General features: G+C 36.1%; 1 protein-coding gene across 3 annotated transcripts in view; it reads right to left on the bottom strand.

Moving 5' to 3' along the window:
• Nucleotides 1-21456, bottom strand: part of soga1 (suppressor of glucose, autophagy associated 1) — a 141196-nt gene that overhangs the window by 15326 nt on the left and 104414 nt on the right. For 2 of the 3 annotated variants that reach the window (XM_039776562.1, XM_039776561.1), the window contains exons 9-12: nucleotides 21254-21406; nucleotides 19970-20137; nucleotides 9261-9512; nucleotides 139-209 (exon numbers count right to left, since the gene is read on the bottom strand). In XM_039776562.1, the coding sequence (XP_039632496.1) occupies nucleotides 139-209; nucleotides 9261-9512; nucleotides 19970-20137; nucleotides 21254-21406 (644 nt within the window). The remainder of the gene's footprint in view (nucleotides 1-138; nucleotides 210-9260; nucleotides 9513-19969; nucleotides 20138-21253; nucleotides 21407-21456) is intronic. The other variant, XM_039776563.1, reaches the window with a different exon arrangement.

Below are 21456 nucleotides of genomic sequence, written 5' to 3'. Positions count from 1 at the left end.
AACAAAAAGAAGCCAATTATCACAGGGGGGAGAGAAAGGAAATTAGATTAGCATTGTGAATTCAATTGTTTTCTATTTTACAAAATAACTGTATGAATAACAAACACTGTGTGATTCTAGAAACTCTTCATGTCTCACCTCTGAAGATTTGTTCCTTTAGTTTCCGCTTCAGACAAAGTTTCTTTTTCAGTACTTTTTTCTGGTGATGCCTGTCAAAAAACAGTGACTTTGTGTCAAAAATGCCTTGATCAGCAGCAACTCCATGATATAAGCAGTTGAAAAAAGTACAGGTAGTTGTGGTTGAGAAGCTGAAGTCCAAATAAATCTAGCTTAAATAGCAGGTTAGACTCACTAGACTGAAATTTGTACTTTGCAGAAAAAAGTAAAGATCTCATGATTATCATAATCAATACAAAACCCTCTAGAAATTCTTCAGCTATTTTTTTTTGCTAAATATTAAAATTCTTCTCATTTTACAAAAACACGATCATGCCAATTCAAATTGCTGTCTGTTTTTTATTTCAAGTGAATTCAAACCAAAAGAGTGACAACCTCCATCTTATATCTTAACACACTTTAACCATTACATGGTGATGATACCAGCGAGAGCCAATATGGAATAGGACAGCAGTCCGTCAGAGAGCACATTCACACGTACACTCACTCTCAATAACAGATAACCAGACAAAAAGCCTGGCTTTTTTTTTATCTCCAGTAATTATTTTTTGAACATCATTAACATTTCAAGGAAGAGGAGAACACACAGAAAAACTCCTGGAGACTACGAGAGAAGGAGCAAAGCCTACACAGACAGTCAGCGGGCATGGAGCTCTGAGACAGCAGTGGAAATGTCCACACTAGTGCCACAGAATGATTTTCATATTGAAAATATTGCCTTCATTGTGCCCTCAGAGAAATGCAGTTTAAAATTGACTTTTTATTTTAACATTGCTCAATGTACAGCAGTAACGTTTGAAGCAGAGAACACCTTAATATAAGATCTACCAACCAGTTAATCTCCACATTAATACACTATATTAAATGATATTTAAAGTGAAGTTATAAGATCAGTGTTATTGTGAGTGGATTGCTAGTTTTCAGATTTTGATTGGATTTCTCCAATACTTTGCTCAGGTTTGCACACTGATAAGTGTCAAAGCTCTTCTTGCAGTTTATCAGGGAACTTCGTTAGCTATTGTTTTATACAGGCAGAAAATTTCAAACCAACTGAAAAGACAAACCTGAGTAAGAGCCAACTGAATGTTCAAAAAGTAAGCAACAAACTGCAACACTAAACAAAACACAGTGCATTGAACTACGATCAAGCCTGAGATACACTAAATCTGTGCCAAATTAACTTTTTTTTAAGCCACTGTACATTCCAAGTATTTACTTTTCGCTAATTTTGCCAGGGGACATTTGAAATATGTGTCTATCCATTTCTCAGTTTTTTAAATCCACCTAGCCCAGTTTAGGCCTATAGAGACAGGAACCTAATCCTAGCAACAGCAGGTGAAAGATGGTAACCAGCTCAGCACAAGAGCTGTCACTTCAGGAATACCCTACACTAATGGTTAAAATTTTGAAATCACCCAAAAATGTTTGTTTTTCATTGAATTTTCTGTTTTTTTTTTCTTTCAAGATACCTTTATATTGATTAAAATAATCACTGCTTGAAAATATTGACTTTTAATTTATTATTCACATATGCCTGCAAAGTGCCATTTTAAGCAGCCTTTACTGCAATATCCTAATATTATGTCAGCAAACTGACTAGATTTGTATGGAGGAATATTTCGGACAAAATGAAATAAATAAATAAATGCGTAAATAAATAAAAGTACTGTGAAATGTGAGCATAAATAAATAAATGTGTCATGAAATGAGAGCCTTAATAAATAAATATGTCATGAAATGAGAGCATAAATAAATAAATGTGTCACGAAATAGGTTTTTCGTTGCTTATTTATTTATTTCATTTTGTCCGTAACATTCCTGCAAACCGTCATGAAATACGGCTTAAAATAAAACTGTCACTTTCACTCGTCAAAGTTGAGAGGGTGGGCTCTAACACGCCCTCTAGTTACTGATTGGTGAATCGATAGCACAAGAATTAATTAGAAAAATGGTTACTACTGCCGATGAAATGGATTCTGGCGAAGATATTACGTATTTCAGAGAGAGAATTGAAGATTTATCGGAAGAAATTACAATGTTGGCGGCCCTTTTAGAACTGAGTATTTGACCCTTGTTTTACGAGTATAAAGTCAGTTGCATATTCGCAGCTACTTTTTCAAACAACTGTACAGCTCTGATCAGTGGCAAAGTTGTTCATCCATCCATCCATCCATTTTCTAACCCGCTTGTTCAGTTCAAAATATTAGTTGGAGCTGCTTTGGGCATTCCATGTCAAAGTACCTAAACTAATACAGCCGTTGCAGCTTACGTATGTCAAACTGGCTCATTCGCCTTGTGATCGTCTTCTCCGATACACCTTATAGATCTGCAATCTGTCGTACTTTTAAACCGCATAACAGAAAGTGTTCTATTGACTCAGCTGGAATGTCAAAGGTTGGACGTCCAGAGCAGGGTACTGCATCACCTGAACTGGAGTGTAGTAGAGTTCGTTCCACCTGTTCTTTGATAATTTCAAAATCAGTTTCATCTATATCGGAGTCTAAAAGGGCCGCCAACATTGTAATTTCTTCCGATAAATCTTCAATTCTCTCTCTGAAATACGTAATATCTTCGGCAGAATCCATTTCATCGGCAGTAGTAAGCATTTTTCTAATTAATCCGTGTGCTATCGATTCACCAATCAGTAACTAGAAGGCGTGTTAGAGCCCACCCTCTCAACTTTGACGAGTGAAAGTGACAGTTTTATTTCAAGCCGTATTTCATGACGGTTTGCAGGAATGTTACGGACAAAATGAAATAAATAAATAAGCAACGAAAAACATATTTCGTGACACATTTATTTATTTATGCTCTCATTTCATGACATATTTATTTATTAAGGCTCTCATTTCATGATACATTTATTTATTTATGCTCACATTTCACAGTACTTTTATTTATTTACGCATTTATTTATTTATTTATTTCATTTTGTCCGAAATATTCCTCCATAGATTTGAGTAGTGATATTCCAAATATTAAAGGCTGGGTTCAAAATAGCCAAAACAATACAGTGTTTTGCATGAGGGAAGTTTTTCCATGCAAAAGATTCATCAGAGTCTGCAGATGGAGAAACAGATACTTTACAGGTCCTCAGTTGGCTACTCCCTTAAATACACACCTAGCACCAGTGACATCTGCAAAAATGACACGACAACTCAGTGATGCTGAGGCAGAAGAAAAAGCCATATCAGAAACTGGTAAATTATCCAGTGTAACGGTGAGAAAAAAATATTTGTTTTATGATAAATTACGTTTTTGAATTTGATGATTCAGTATTGATTCATAAAATTGTGAGGTTGATTTTGTTATTTAAAGCATTTTCCACATAACTTACTTTGAAGAAATGTTCTCTGAACATGTATAGGTCATTTTAGCCAGAAGTGGTTCTAGCTTGCCTCCTGTCTGCTGACCAACCAGGCTTATATAAATTTCATAAAATCAGCAAACGGTTCTCAACAACAATGGCAAAACGAGACCCTCTGAAAGCAGAACCAGAGAGTCTTAAAACAAATGTTTGGGAGGATTTTGAATTAAAAACAAAAATGATAGAGAGGAACGGACAAAAGCAAAACTATGACAAATATCAGAAATGACTTACTGAGGCATCACCCGTGCATTGTGAAGTCTCAGTCAAAGCCAGTGGATTCAAAACATTGTAGTTTCAGGCTGCTTGCAAACAACGCATAATTTGCCTCAAGATTAAGGAATTTGTAGTAATTGTTATTTGCAAGGATATATGGGTGTTTAGCGTCATGGAAAACAATGGGTTCCAAATTTTGATCAATGTACTGGAACCATGCTATGTTATGCTGTTGCGAAAACACAAGTGAAGTTGGAATTCCAAGCCTTTATCAAAATATGAATAAAAACAATTACCACAGAGAGAGAGAAGCCTTAACTTGGGACAGCTTGACTTCCATTTGTCACAATAATGTGCCTCTACATCACCTCATACTGACACTTTAATTGAACTATAAGACATATATATATACACTTTGATAAGAGGCAACAGAACTAAGATCCTCTGGTATATATTTAAAGCTCAAGCTATATATGAGTACGTGGTATGCCAGTTCTCTTTCTCTTCAGACACTGGCACATGATGTTGATGATACTCACTTGATATTTTGTTTTGCTTTATTTATTTTTTGCTACATACAGTAGGTGATTTTGTTATGTGTGTGCCTTGTCATCTTCTGGGTTCATGTGTTGATGATACTGATATTGACTATGTTTTGAGATTTCTTCTTCTTTTTTGATATGTTTCAGCTGCTGTAATCTAGTCATATTAGTGGTACATGGAGTAGAGTTAGAGACATAGTTTATATTGTTTGAATATAGTGTTACACTTTTCTTCTAAGGTTACACCTGCATCACTTCACAGAGAGGGTACCCCTTTCGCACGTTTTATAGATTCAAGCAATGCATTCCAGTCGTGCAGAGGGTAACCTGATGGCATTGTTAGTGAAGGCATTAAAAAAGTGGGAGCCAAAGAGAAAGACCTGGTCATCAAAATGGATAATGATGCTAATATGGCTCATGCTGTTGCACTGATGGAGCTTCTCCACATTGACTACTTTGCCCACACACTGAACCAGGTCTCACAGACTACTCCAGCTGTCACACACTTGCTTGACTGAGTGAAATGTACTGCTAACATTTTCAACCAAAACACAATGACTAGTCTTGTGCTTAAAGAGAAACACAAACTATTATTTCTGCGATTACACAATTTGATGACTTGACATAGTCACCTGATAGAACAACACACTTGAAATGCTGGAAAGATTTTTACAGCAGCATCCAGCAGTCTCCACTACTCTTCTATGAGAAATGTTTTTGCACTCTGACAGAAGCTGACAAGGGCCCATGTAGACGTCACAAGAGACAAAGTTCAGAAACCTGTTCCACTGAAAGTTTTTGTTTAAAGTATTTTCACTTTTCATAAGTTTAGTTATTAATTTTGAGTAGGCTATTCAGTTTGAATATGTTAGGAAAAAGAAGTTTTTACATAGTAATGAACATTATCTGTTAACTACAGTTCACTGTTTTGTTTGTTGGATAAATAAAAAAGAAATTAAATGCTGAAGGTTGACTGTTATTAATATTTAACATTAGTCTATTCTGAATTGATTTTTAGAGAATCAAAATTGAAATGAATTGGATTGGCTCCTTTGAACTGAAATTGGATCAACTCACGAGATCAGGGATGATTCCCAGCCTTAGCCCAATGTCTGTGTTTTTTTGCCTGTTTTAACGTTTTCTTTTCATTGTTGCAGATGACACCGGTATTTGGTGTGTATCTAATGAATCAGCCAACCAAGCACATGTAAGGCATTTGTTTCTCATACTACAGACTCTGATGTCCTTGTCCTCTCATGCAGTTGTGTATCTGTACCTTCCCCTTCTTTTTCTGTCTTGATTTAGATCTAGATTGCCCTTTTCTCAAGACAGTAATGGATTACTTTGTGTGAAATATTCAATTTCATGGTAATCTAATGCATGAAATAATTTTTACTTCACAAAATAATAAACCAACGTGTTTCTTAAGAAAGCGGTTTCATTTTAGTAATTTATCAGCCCACACTTGAATTTTAGGAATGTATGTGCATTGTAACCCAGGGAAAGATAATTTACTTTATTTAATGGAATAACAAGTTTTTGCTGTATTGACACAATTACAAAGGTTTCTCCCATAACTAATTATTATTTTAACATGACTAATTTAAGATGAACTAAGAGAGTTTACCATAATGATACTAGAGGAATGGCTGCTGAAAATGCAGCATTGTATTTCTATGTAAATTAAAAAAAAAAAAATTAAATTTGTCATTTTAAGCAGAAATAGCCATTTGCAATACTAGTAATCTGTTAGCTACTGTATATTTTTAAAATCAATTCAATTGTACGACGTACTTTCATATAAAAAGAATTTCTGAAAAAGAAAATGAACATTTCTGGACAATTCCAAACTTTTAAATACTAGTGTACATTCATTGTCAAATTTGCTTAATCCAGTTTGGGGTCACTGGGGCTAAAGCCTATCCCAGAAGGCCACCAGTTCATCACAGGGCCTACTCAGGCAAACTACTCGTACTCATGTAGAGGACAATTTGGAATCGCCCATTAACCTAACACACACACCACGCACGCACGCACGCACACACACACACACACACACACACACACACACACCTTTAGGTAGGAAAACCAGAGTACCTGAAAGGAAAACGCACATAAACACAGGAAACAATGTACATTCAGATAGCAAACACTACACTTACTGTGCAGCCCACTTCTGAAATATTTCACATTTCTGGTGTGCTCTAATCATAAATGGTATATTTGCAACTGAGCTACAGATTCTAGAATGGCAATATAATAAAAAACATCCTGAGAAGTGTGGGATCTACACTGAATGGCCACTTTATTAGGTACACCTTCTTTTACTGGCTACTTTTTTTATCAATGACATGGTAATATTGTGTGTGTAGACAATGCCATATTATGCAGGCAGGCAGGCAGGCACCAGCATATCAGGTTTGTGCCAATGCCTGAGGGAAATTGGAGGACCAACAGGCTGGTGTACTTAGTAACAGGGCCACTTAGTGTACATAAATGTGACAAGGCAGCTGAGTGAATGCCACCTTGTTTTAAAAAGCAGTACAGTCTGGTACATGTCTTAAGGTCTCTAAGATTCAGTGGATATAGTCAATGAACCAAGGGAGTTAGAAAGAATAAGCAGTAAGAACTGTGAAACAGGCATCTTAAAAAGGCACATTTAGAGCTCGCCGTCTAGTGCCTTGTGAAAAGTCTTCCTGTTTTTCAGGAATGGGTGTTATGCAGGAAAAGAGCAAGAAACTGTTAGCTGTGGTTCTACTAACAGAAAATATAAGACAACTTAGCTAAGCTAAAAGAGTTGTGGACATGTGTAGGAATGGTGAAAATAAGAGTAAAGCTTAAAGTAAAAGTGGAAACCAAAAAAGGACTGCAATTCACAAGATACTGTTATGACTTTTAAAGTGAAGCAAAATGTTTTGCAATGCAGTATTGGTTGTTCAATGTTTTTTTTTATTTAAACAAAAAGGCTTGGTTTAAAATCTTCATTAACTATATACTGTATTTTTCAGGTCAGCTATACCAAGACAGTCAGTGGTTTCTCTGATAAACCATTACATTTTTTTCCTCAGTTAACTGTCTAGCCTGCAACACAGATTTAATGGAGGAACTGAAAGTCTTTCGTGCATCACTGACCACAAAGGCTCCCTTTCAGTATCTGCAGGCATGTCTAATTGGTCATGCGAATCTTTAGTCATATTTTTTGCATTATTATTAAAAAAATCGACATCATTTGACATCTAAAGAGTGAGATAGTTTTAAAGATGACAACATTTAGGATAACACAACTCCAGATAAATCCAGATTTCATTGTATTTTCTTGCAACTTTTAAATATAAAATAAATGAGGTTCCCTGCTCAGAAATAAGACAGCGGTCATTTTTTTCCACAGCTATCTTACTCTATGATACTGTGAAGAAAGACCAATCACAACTCTTTTATGACATAATCCCAGCCATTTAAGCCATTTCACCACACATTTTGTGGCTGTCATCTACGCTTCGTGTTGCTCATAAATATTTAATACAGACTCTTTTGTAATCCATCCTACTCATCAGGGTTAATTAAGGCTAAATTATCGCCATAACTATAATGTCCTATGAGGATAAGGGCTGCTTATCACTTCCAGCCATATGACAGTAATGATTGCTGATGGCAATAATGATTACTTATGCCAAGCACCATTTTATGGATATTCAATGCACTTTTTTAATATTGTGGCCATTTTTGCATTACATGTTCAGGCTATAAGGCTGGGCAGTCAAGTTGAACCACACTGCTTATTATATCCTAGATTCTTATATCTGGGAAAAATTGTTATGAATTTATTTAGCTTACAGTAACAGAACATATCATTTCAAAACCCACTGAATCCAGTTCAAGGTTGTCAGGGGTCAAAGCCTGCCCTGGCAGAAACAGCTGCCTGGCAAAAAATAGCCATGGAAAGGAGTTTAGTCCATCACACAGATCCTTCCTGGACTCAGTCCTTTACTGGGCCAATTTTAAGGTGCGTTTGAGGATGTGGAGGGAAAACTCATACAGACATGAGAAAAACAATGACCAACTGCAGGACACAGGAGTTGTGGGACTACAGTATTGTACTAACCATGCTACTGCAAAATAGGACTTTACTGATGCCAAATTAGTAAAAAAAAGTTAAAATAATGGCAGCATTCCCTCTGCTGCCTTTTCACAGTAAAGTATTGTGTCTGCTTCAGGAAATAAAAAAAAACCCTACCTTACATTGTAAGGTTTAGTTAACAAGCAATTTGTGTGGACTTGAATCAATAAATAACCAACCAATGACACTGCCATATGCAATCAAAACAAGGCAGTACATGGCGCAGTTGTTAGCATGGCAGCCTCCCAGCATTATTGACCTGTGATCAAGACTTAAACAAGTTTTTGTCTGTGGGGGTCTCTCACTTTGTCCCACTTCGTAATCACATGCTTGTTGCATTAACTGGTGACACTATCTTAGTCTGATATGTGCCCTGGGCTGGATTGATAATCCATTCATAATTGATTCCTGGTGTGCCCCAAATACTGTTGGGATTGGCCGCGTCTACCCAAGACACATGAAAATAGAAAACAATGTTCAGAAATTGGATGGATGAGTGGGGAAACCTAAGAGAAATATCCACTGGATGTCTCTCCAGAGCTGAGAAGGAGGAGTGCAACTATAAATGACTGATATCCATATCTGTAGCCTGGTTATATCTGCTGTTTTATTTTTTTACATACTTATTTGTTTATTACTTTCTATATATGTTTTTCTTCCATTTTCTGAGTATCATACCTGTGTTAATGTACTAAGTACTTGTTTCACTTTGGTGTTTGGCTATATACAACCACTCTTCAGAATCAGCAAAAACAAGTGCAGTAAATGATTGAAAGAGCTCAAGAAAAACATCAATAACTAGAAAAGTATGGAGTTAAAACATTCAATGGGCAGTTACTACCTGGTTGAGTTTATTCTGGGAGTCCCGGATGCACTGTTCCCATTGGCTCTGTTCCTGGCTAAATCGCTCCAGCAGCTCCAGCTTTTCTCGACTCCAGTTCTTCTCACTGATCTGCAGTTGCTTGGTTAGGTCCATGACAGCCGCGTAAGAGTCGGCCAGTAGGTGCTGGTGTTCTTCTCGTTCCCTCTTGAGAGCTGCTTTAAGTTCTGCTGGGGCCTTCTCCAGATTTGGCTTGCTGGCCTTACAATCCAGCTAACAAATGACAGGATAAAGGAAGCCTTTTACTAAGACTTTTAAAATGATAGTGGCATTTTATTCTATAGAGACTGAGGCAAAGTAAAAGCTAAAGACACAGAAACAATGATTCTTGAAATGTGATTATTTTGAAAACTTTTATGCAACATTCAGGTGTTAACTTTATAGTTCTAAATTAATTAATACTAGGCTCACCCGCCTTTTAAGGCGACCGACTTTTAAGTTGACCACTTCTTAAGGCAATTCAATATGTAGATCAATTTGATATTTTATACAAACTCATTAATTTGGTTATATTGCATTTGAGCGGTATTACTTCAATACTCATAGTTTCTGTTATTTTGTGATGAAATTTAAACTTTTTTTCTATATTGAGGTTGCTCTTTTGAACCCCCCTGATATTTACTACGCGGTGAGGCATTTGTACTCCATTAACATTAATTATTTCCAGAGACATAATTTTGTCTATTTTTCCAGCGCATCCCGCACAAAAGCAAGGGAACGATGGCAGCACCAGAACTCTGCTCACATCATGTCGCTTCGTACCGCAAGCTGCAAGTAGTAAGTCTGTGATAAGCGGAATACCGCTACGCTTTCCACTCATGGGACGGAAGGACAATCCCGACCACTTTTATATAGTAAGAAAGAAGAAGAAGATATCGCACAGTCTCGAGTAGAAAATCATCTTTAACCTGGAAAAACGAAACTACAAATCCCATTGTGCATTGCAAAATGGACGGGGCGTGTGTGAAACTCCGCGCCTGCGTAGCACTCACGGGACAGCAGGACACCCAACCGCTTTTATATAGAAGGATTTTCAATGTTATTTCTCCGAGTTAACCTATTGTGAAAGTGTGATATATAAAACCAAAATGAACTGTATTCAGTATACATTTATATAAAAACTGTATAATATTCTAAAATCTCTTTCCAATCTTGCTTTAACCTGTTATCTTAAAAAAGTTGCAGGGTGCGTTAAGATTTACAGGAATATTAAGAAATGATACTGAAGCAAATGCCAGCATAATAGAATTAGCCAATTGGATGGAACAAAAAAATAAATAAATTAGATGGAAAGACTTCCACTTCTTTTATAAAACACAAATGATAACTGACATTACTCTTTATCCTGGGTTATTAGATTCACAATTTTAAAAACACAACTCTGTTGCTTTCCTTAGTTTCTCCAAAGTATTTCACCTTCACTATCCCATAATGATCCTTGAATTATCTTTTTATTTTTATTATTTTTTTTATTTTTTTCATTTTTATTACTATTTAATTTAATATTGTTTCTTTGTATCAGTATACTGCTGCTGGATTATGCAAATTTCCCTTGGGATTAATAGAGTATCTATCTATCTATCTATTAGTTCTTGCTAAGCTGCATTCTATTACTTGTTAACATTGCAGCGATCAGTCTGCTGCTTACATAAAGACCAACCTAGTTTTATGATTTATACTTTTTGAAGGGTTCAAGTTGAGCCACAATCAGCCTGTGCGTACAAAATGACATTACTAAAACACAAAGGGCTTTAGAAGGCTTGCCACCAATGAAGCTGAAATCTTTAGAACTAGCCAGGAAATTAAATTACTGGTACATTCCAAAAGATGCTGTTTGAGAATGGTTAGAACTTTTACAATACACAGACAATAATGGCTTTGTGTTGTTGTATTTGTATCTGCTCAAGAGGATAAAACATCTAATATTAGGTAACTAGCAAAATACCCGCGCTTCGCAGCAGAGAAGTAGTGTGTTAAAGAAGTTATGAAAAAGAAAAGGAAACATTTTTAAAATAACGTAACATGATTGTCAATGTAATTGTTTTGTGACTGTTATGAGTGTTGCTGTCATCAAGGATTTGATTATCACTACCCAAATTGCTAAAAGCAAGGAGGCGCTATTTTGAACGAAAAGGGAGAAGACAGCGAAAAAGTGGAAAAGTGAGAAGGAAAACTGTTTAAATAAAGAGCTGTGAAGGTGAATGGAAAGAAGCAGCCAGCGGTAAAGCAAGGAAGACTCCGTAATAAGGACGGTTGGGTGCACATAGAAGGTGTAACAACAGGATTGTTAAGCCTTATGATAATGTTCCCGCACGGAGGGTTTAGAGAGACACACTGGGAGAAGTATAGAATAGGGAACCCCGTGTGACCGTTCTGCTGTTCTGCTTCGACAGTTCTGTGGCTCTGCATATTTGTATGCACCTCTCTAAGCTTGCATCACTGGTTCCGCACACAATTTGTTCAACATATAAGGGAACTTTTAATCTCCCCGAAATTTCATGTGCCTGCTAACATTCTCAGATCTGTGACATAGTTGTCTATATTTTCTCCCCTTGCCTGATTTCTTGAAAAAAATCTGTACCTCTCTACAGCTTTGTTTATTTTCGGGTTGTAATGTTCATCAAATTTATGTATCATCATGCTCATGGTTACCTCATCAGGTCTTACATCACCGGTCAGCGCCTGACACAATTCTCTGCCGCTCTCTCCAATAAGATAACGGAATAATCTGACCTTAGTGTTTTCCTCTGCCTCCGGCATTGCAAGTTCTGTGAATAATCTGAACTCGTCCTTCCATGTTCTCCATGTACTTCGTCAGGTCTTTAGCATCGAGGCTTAATGTCAGCCGCGGTCTCAGACCCTCCATTTTCCTTTCGTGTTAGCGTCTCCGCGTCCTGAACTTTTAACAGCAAACTGGCGTGGCTTTCGGCGCAGTTCCGTCACCTTCGCTGCCACCATGTTTGTCTCTCGAGATTATTAAAAGGCACAGACTCAAGCTTCCAGTTTATGTCTGTTTATTTCACAGTAGTTAAAGCCAGAACAAAGTCAGTTCACGTGAGCCGCTCGGAGTACATGCATCGAAGCTTCTCAGCTGTGCTTGTGCTATCTCGTGAAATTCGTATTCGTCTTAGGCATGACAAACGCCAGCGGCAGCGTGTCTATAAACCTAATTTAATCAAAAGTCTCGTTTATACCCCTGCGTCTTCTCATTAAACTTGTATCTCGCGAATATCGTATTCGTCGTAGGCATGTCAAACGCCAGCGGCAGCCTGTGTATAAACTTAATTTAAACTTAAGGTTTACATCGTGATTTGTTTCCGCAGTAGCTGCACTTATGAATATGCTTGTATGCGTCACTCGCTTCATATTCTTTTGCTGCCTTCTCAATTGTGTAATGCATTTTTTGAACAGGTTTCATTCATCAAAGTGATCACTACCCAAATCGGTACTCGTGAATCTAAGATGTTTAATAGGTATTCCCAGTATTATTTTGTGGATTTGCCTGCGATCTTGCAATGTCCACGGCTTTATTTAATGTTAGCTAAGACCCGGCACTTAAAAGTTTCTCTGTACTTTCGCTGAGTTTGTGCCTGACCATCTCATCTTCGTTTGCAAAAGCACAGCCCGAATATTTTGCAGCAGCAGGTCTATTGGATAGCTGCTGACGGACGGCCTTATATGGGCAGGTACTCAATTACGTGGGAGGCGTGATGATGCGGGACGCAACTCCACCTCTCACTGCGACCGAGCTGCAGGCTATAGGCGTATATATGGACGAAAGTAGGTTCCAGTTATGACCGTTATGCATAGAATTTCAAAATGAAACCTGTCTAACCTTTGTAAGTAAGCTGTAAGGAATGAGCCTGCCAAATTTCAGCCTTCCACCTACATGGGAAGTTGGAGAATTAGAGATGAGTCAGTGAGTGAGTCAGTCAGTCAGTGAGGGCTTTGCCTTTTATTAGTATAGATTCTCTCACAGCAAGTCATTAAATATTTTACAAATAGTGTAACTGAAAGTGTAAGACTACCTAAAACAGTAGTCTGTGTCCAGATATTGTGCCATCAACAAGACTGAATTCATTACACATGACTTCCAAGAGAAATTACATAAAACATGAGCACTCCTTTCTTATATGTGGTGGTGTCTAGCTTTGCAGCTGAACTTTAACTTAGTATGAAGTACGCATGTGTCTTTTGGTATCTCTAAGATGTGTACCAGCCTACTAGCAGCAGGAGGCAGTCAGTGACCCCCACTGTTTTAGATTGTTGCTTTTAGTCTATTGACACATTACTAATACATTAACATTAATACTGTTTTATTCAGTGTTTGGCTGTACATTTACACACTGCTGCTTACAATACAAGATTATTCTACAATTAAGTTTATAGATATTTGTTACCATTTCAGCACAGCTAGATCACACATTGAATTAAAGGAGGAAATTTAATCACAGTTTCCAAGTAAAATTCTTTTGACAGAACTCTTAAGGGGCTTTGGTTTTCTGGAACAAGCTGTCAGTGTGAAGGTGACTATGGCCAAGTCTCGAGTTTGGTCAGAGCTTTAATAGTGCTTCATACCTAATTAAATCTGGTCCTTCCGTATAATCTGCACAATTTGTGGTGAGCTTTTCACTGTCTTATTGGATTTTTCAGTAACAGGATTAAATCTGTTGGTTGTTTATTGGTTGCCTTGGTGGTGACCATATTACATATCAGCTTGGCTACGTGTATTGTATTGTTTTTGTTCATTTTTAGTTATAAGGTTTCGTGCCTTTATGTTACTTTTGCTGGTTTCATCTCAGAGTTTATTATTGTGTACTGTCCCTTTAAATGTACTTATGTTGCTTGTGGGAGGAACCAAAAAGGGTTAATGTTACCACTTCTGAGCCTTTCCATGGTCTATTTAAGTTGACTAAGGAGGCTCAGGAGTTGGTCATACATTCATTTGAATTTTATAGACTGCGGATTTGGACTTGTTTATTTAGGACTGCCTTTTAGGCAACTCCAGTGTGCCTCTTTTTGCTCTTTTGAACCTGTCTTTGTATTTTCTAGTGCTTTTGTTAATAAAGTATGTATTCAATAAGATACTTATTTTGCCCCTTTAACATACGCCAAGGCATTACAGTCAGTCATCCTCCTTTTGGGCTTTTGTTATATGTATTTATATACATATACAGTAGTTGTTTTTCCAGTTCACAATTTAGGCCTGCTCCAACAGCAAGTAGTATTTGTGGTCTGGCTGAGTTAAGCTGAGCAGTCAGGATTCTGGTCGGCTCTCTTGCTTATTTTATTTTAGGAGGGCTAACAAACATTTTGCCTCTGAGGAAGCTTCATTTCACGACAGACCCAGAGATGCATGCAGTGTGAAATCAGTTAGGTGACAGGAAAAAAGGTCATCATTAAGCTAATGTCTCTATTTCAGATTACAGGAAACAACTTTATATTTGTGCATTGTTTTTTGGTTAGTTGTCTTTGCATCTTGTTAAAATAATTTTGGCTCTCCTTTTTGAATTTGATTTTGCTACATAGCTGTAGTTTGTTTTGTTTGTTTTTTTTTTTAACTCTCAGTAAAGACATCTACCTTCTCCTAACGACTTCCCTTTTCCTGATCCTCTTTCTTTTTTTAGCTAATTTTTTTTTATCTTAGCAATCAAACACCACAGGCTCACCATAAATAAATTTAAGATTATCTTAAATACATTTCTAGATACCTGGACAATAGTCAAGTACTCCCTTTGAAAGAAGAAAAAACTTTATAGGAAGTGATTCTGAGATATTTCTAGATGAATTTCAGATACCTTAAAATGCAGCATCAATTTGAGACATCTCAAAATTTATTGGAAATATCCATAACATGTAAAGGAACATATTTATGAGATGTCTGGAAGCAATATAAACCTAAAATTCATTTAGAGATATTTGGCTTGTTATACAATTCAAGATAATGTATCAAAAAACATGTACAGGTATTTTGAATGTATCCTTATGTTATATATGTTATATATATATATATATATTATATATGTTTATTTTGATTAACTGAACAATCCGCTTGTATTTTAAATATATCTTAAAATTATTTTGGACACTCTGCAATAAAATCTGAAGTACATTTTAAGATATCTCTGCAAGCAGTATCTAAAGGCTACTTGAAGAATCTGAAAATGTAAGATATTCTGAACACGGTAAAGTGGGATATATTAAATATTGCTGTTGCCAGCTGATTGCAGGGGCTCTATTACACCATATTAGAGGAGCAGCTCATCCGAAAATGGAATTGGCGAAGAGACACAGCAAGGATAAAGGTAAGGTAGAAAGGTTTTCATCTGATAGAATTAGACATAGCGGAAAAAAGACAGGAAAAGGACTGTAAATCTATGTGAATGAGCAAGGATGAGAAATCATGCATATTATATTTAAAACTAAAATGTGCTTTTCTGACATTGAAATTCCTCCACGTTACTGCTTAGTAACTTACCCCATCTTGATTAATGCCTATATTCCTCCCACTGTAAACAGGGAGTCACCAAATGAAATGATTCAGTCACCAAAATTCTAATGATGAGCTACTCTGAACCTGCAGTTATACATGGTGACTTCAACCAAAAGACTTTGGAAGGAATGAAGACAAACTTCCATTAGTATGTGTCATGTTTCATTCATGGACACAAGAAAATGGATCATAACCACAATCTTATTCATCTCACTTATCCAAGCCAGATGTTATTGTGTGTGCTTGTGGTGTTGTTGTTCATTATAATATTTATATTTTTGAGCTTCTGTAAGACTTGAGGACAAATTATTTATCTGTCTACAGTATCTATCCATCTATCTCTCATATAGTGTATTTCTATCTATCTATCTATCTATCTATCTATCTATCTATCTATGCATCATACAGTGCATTTCTTTCTCTCTCTCTAGTTTATATTTCAGGATATTGTGAAATAACACTCAAATAATTTTTAGATATTACAAATACAATTTGAAGATGCCTTAAATAACTTCCTGTATAATTCATCATATCTCAGATGAATTTCATCATATCTTAAAATAATACAATGTATATTGAAAACACAATGTTATAGGAAGTCATTTTGAAATATCCTGAAATGCACCAAACATTATTCAAGTTATCTCACAATGAATTCTGAGGCATTGTAAAATGAATTCAGGTTATTTCAAAGTTACCAGGACGTCATTTTAAGATATGTTAAAATAGACATATTATTAGATAACTATAATTCATTTTAAGATTTCTAAAATGTATTTTGATGCATCTCAAATTGCTCAGTCAGCTTTTCTTACTTTTAAAGATTGGTATGAAAAATGGAACAGGCTGCTGCTGTTAAGAGACAAACAGGAGTGTGTTTACTGTTTATATATATATATTTTTAATTTAATTTAGGTGCACTTAGGATTACTTGTGCATAACAAGCTCAGTCTACTGTGTAACTTATTTAAGTTAAGTAGCACAGTTGGTGGGGATGGTAATAGCACAGAATGCTTGGCTCCAAAGGCCCTATTTGGGCTGAAAAGCCTTCGTTTGTTTTGTTTGCATGTGCTATAATGTTGGATATCTGGTATTTTGTTACCTTGCAACAACAAGTTGCAATGGTATAAAGTCAAGTGTGACTGCCATGAACTGTTGGCGGTGATAAAGAGGTCTCTATTTACTACATGTTTTTGTTTTACTTGTCAACTCTTCTGTGACAACACCCTCTTCAGTCAGCTTCATGGCAATCTATAGCACTGTATCAATTATAAACATTTGCTATCTCCAAATAAAATGCAAAGTTTGCATTGACCTCTGTCTATATATCTGGATTGTATGCACCCTACAGTGTCATTCAAATAATGAAAACAAAAGCAACAGATATATTAGAAGCGTCATAGCCAGAGGCTAAGCAGCACTCCACCATTGCAGTTGGTCATTTTCAGTTTAGTGGGCAGAAAGGCTTTTGAAATTGTTTCCATTAAACACTATACAATGTGTGCCTATGATTGCACTTTGAATGAGATGTGTTCCTGAAGCAGAACTCCAGAGCAGAAGTTTAAGTTGTGCTAATAAAAGAAAACTAAGGTCTATTAAAACACAGTGCTTGCTGGAGAGCACTCATCTATCACAAGATCTGATGGCCATGGTTAAGCATGTTTTGAAGTTTTAATGAGATAAAGAAAATTTAGGGGCCATAAGCCAAACAAAGAGTGCTGCCAGGGAGAAAATACTGGGATATCTGCCACCCAGCTACAGGAATTCAATGCACTGTTTTATCCTTTTAGTTTTGCCCCAAAACCTTTTTACAGCTCTCCTACTCGTAGATATTTATAATATTCCTGCCTTTGTGAGGTATTCTTAGCAAGATGATGCTACATTTGGCAGGTTTAAACGTAGTAAGCTGCCATGCGATGTCATCCTTAAAGCAACTCACTAAACAAAGTTTTTAGAATATGTATGGGTACTGGGGCATTACATCTTTGCCTTCTTCCACATTGCAAGGCTTCTGAACATTTCTTTCCAGAGTCAGAAGAGGATATTTATGGCTCTCCAGATGAGCTAATTTCAGCTTTGTTAATGCCTGTTCATTTATCTTTTTCTCAACAACAAATATATTTATTTCCATAGGACATTTTCATGCAAGGGATACAGTATATAGCTCAAGGTGCTATACAAAATGTCAAAGAAAAAGGTACAAAAAAAAAAAAAATTTGAAATAAGAATCTACATTTTCAAACTTTACACTAATCATATGTCAGCTACAACAGGAAAAGCCTGAACATTTTTCCAATTTTAAGGATCAGTGTTTAGAGATTTTGCCAGATATAACAGTCAGGTTACCATTCTTTGTTAAGAATCTAAATCTCGCTTTCAGGAGTTTAGATGCCACCATACAGATTTTAGATTTTTTTAGCTCCTCTGTTAATTTGGAAAGAGTTCCAGAAATCTTGAAGTAATTGAAATATAGTACAATAATAAGCTTAGAAATAGATTTTCAAAACTTTCTTTGCTGTACATTGCTCGGGTTTTGATAGCCAATAAAAGATGTCATTTTGGCTTGGCTCTACATTCATAATGGCTAACACGGTACAACACCCTAGTCCTATACGAAGGCTTTGCAAGTCTGCTTTGTTCCTGGAATCATTATGTGTGGTAGTACATATAGCTGTGATCAGGCCTGTTCACAAATGAAAATGACTAAATGTGAGTATTGAAGTGTACTAACAGATACAAATCTTGGTATTGAATTAAATGTTACAGTGTCCAGCATCTCAGTTGAAATTAGCAGCCTGTGCAGAAGCAACCAGTTTCGTGATCATGACAAGATGCATGTCATAACAAAATCATTTTTCTTTAAAATTCCACTCTTATTGCTGTTTGAGGATTGCTCTTAATAGGGTATAGTAGAAAGCTGTATAATTAAACATTTTCTTATAGTAACTATTTTTGAAAATGTAATGTTTGTCATTAAGACATTCTAGATTTTCAGGGTTCACAGTCACACCGCATTTTTTATGGTCCACTGTATGAGTTATTATTGAGAGCTCAGCCTGCTACCAAAAGCGTTTATCCACTACTGTACTAGGCACACAAGGCTCTAAGCATCAATGACAAATATAAACCCCTCTAATACATACGTTACATTCACAAGATAAAGAGGGAGTAGCTGAAAGAATATTACATGTTTAAGTCAAACAAGACATTTATGAATTTGGCAGACACAGAGGAAGCGATAAAATTTTATTGGCAATAATACTGAGGAACTATGCTGTTATTTTGCATTAACCCCAAACTAGCTTTGTATGCCTTCACAAATTATTGAAAGAAAAAATAAGCAAATCACATTCTCCTATGAAATCCTCTTCAAAATATAACAAAATCATCATAAGTCACTCTTACTTGTTTCCCTGACAGTGAACTATACTGAATATGGTTCTTCATCATTCAGATAGTAAAACATCAGTGTATGTGGATCTATGAGGGATTCAAGGAAGTCCTAAACATAATTCTGTACATACAAATTCTGTTTCAAATGTTAAACATGGTTATCTTTATCAAAAGCAAGACATTTTTGTAAATAGATTTTCTGATTCTGCAATAAAAATTACTATAATTTTAACAAGGATATTAATACTTTTATAGTATATGATGGAAACAAAAACTATATGTAAAATAGGATGGACTGAGAAGACCGGAAACAGATTCATATTACTTAATTTTAAAGACACACACTGGCCTAGTTTCATTATCTTCAAACCTGTGATAGAGACACTTAGTTCGGTATCTCCCTATCTGTGCCTGTAACCTAAAGTTAAGCTACTTTCCATCATAACCATTGTCTCTCTGTGTATTGTAACTTGTCCCAATTTGAATTTCCGAGAAAATATTTTACTCCATCTCTTAGCAAAATGTCATTCAGTTTGTATTTTGGAGTTGTTGTCTGAACCTCCTTCTCATCTGCTCTTCCTAACAATTTTAAAGATATGATTTGTACCCGTACCTGTGTGTATGTTATTGTTCTTTCATTGCAGAGCTGCAATTAAGTGGTGTATCCCCAATTATACACTGTCAATGTGAACACTCCTCTGCCGGTGCTGCTCAAATGTGTCAATGCCTGTGGCATTTAGACTTGAAATGTCATCTTTCTCTTGTCAAAAGTCAATATACACACCTGACTGATGCTGCATTTGAGCTCTGTCCTCTCAACCTCCCAGGCAGCCTTTGCTTTTGCAAATTGCTGAGTCAGCTCTTGGGAGCTCCGCCTCTCCTCCTGGAGTTCCATACACATGTCCCGCACAGCCTCCTTAAGGTCCACGAAGGCACTGCTGAGTTCGCTAGCCTGCACATAAATAGCTGTTGGTCAGAAACTCTGTTTTAACCTTTTCAGTAATAATATATCTAAGGAATGTACACTACTTAATAAGAATCAAATAAAACAGAAGATACTTAAAACATATCCAGTACTGTATATGGAAAGGTGTATAGAAAATTATATTAACAGAGTAGAACCTGAGTTATCCAGACTTGACATGATCAAATAATGGAAACCAAAGTGCCAAACAATATAGAATTTCAAACTAAAATGCGAGCTTGAGCACTATGTACTGTATTCAGTTTACTCCCAATTCAAATCAATTCTGCTCAAAAATAATATTACAGACACAATGCACACTTATAACTGGCACATATACAACTGTACAGTATCTATTATGTGTGCTTATCATACACAACAGTCATGCAAAACAAAGTTTCATTCAAAATTTTTTCTTTCAGCCCTATATTTGAATTTCTAGTGTAAAGGCCTACAGATGCTATCTGTCCCTAACTTTGTGTAAGTTGTATGTCATCCCTCACCATGAAATACAAATCACACACACTGGATTTGAGGAGGCAGACTTACATATAAAATAGCATCATATAAGTACTCTGCAGTCCTGCAAAACCACCAGTAAAACAATTTCAGTGCCAGTAATTTCACAAAAAGGTGTTTGCAGATTTGATGTCAATTTCACAAGTGCCCAAAAGCAGGGCATAAATGCATTCCATTAGTTGATACTTAGCACTCCAGGACATGAGAGAATAGAAACAGAGGAGATAAGTAAAGGAAAGCTAGCCTGTGTTTTCTATTAAGCTATTTAAGATTACATTTTTTCTCAAAAGTAAATGTAAAAAGCATTTTATTTTTTTGGCTTGAAAAATGACATTTTTTATTAAATCTCATCTTCCTACAGTAAAATGTTCAAAACACTGAAAGTACAAAGTCAGAAGTATAAAAAGTAAAATAATGATACAAATACTAATAATACTGATGAATAATAATAATAATAACAATATTAATATGAAAGATGGCTTAACTCAGTAAATAGCTGTTAAACCAGCAGAGAGAGTGAAAGCAAGCAGTGTCAAAGCCCTCAGTTTGCAGTATTTCCCATAACAGATTGATCCTGCAGTGTACCTGTTTGCAGCTTTTCTCTGGAATGTTGTTTGTTCTCTCCAACACTAATGAATTCTGGGATGGATCATCAGCTGTCACTGTCTTGTTATCAACTTGGTGAGAAGCCAAGTCCTCCTGGTGGATAAGCATATACAGATCTTTCACACTTTTAACCTGTGAAGCAAAAATTTTGGTTGCTTATTTGTTATGGGCAAAACAACAAT

The sequence above is a fragment of the Polypterus senegalus genome, chromosome 14 (genome assembly GCF_016835505.1).
Source record: "Polypterus senegalus isolate Bchr_013 chromosome 14, ASM1683550v1, whole genome shotgun sequence".
Classification (NCBI taxonomy): Eukaryota; Metazoa; Chordata; class Cladistia; order Polypteriformes; family Polypteridae; genus Polypterus; species Polypterus senegalus.
The sequence above is the reverse complement of the archived record's forward strand: the minus strand, read 5'-3'. Positions and strand labels throughout refer to the sequence as shown.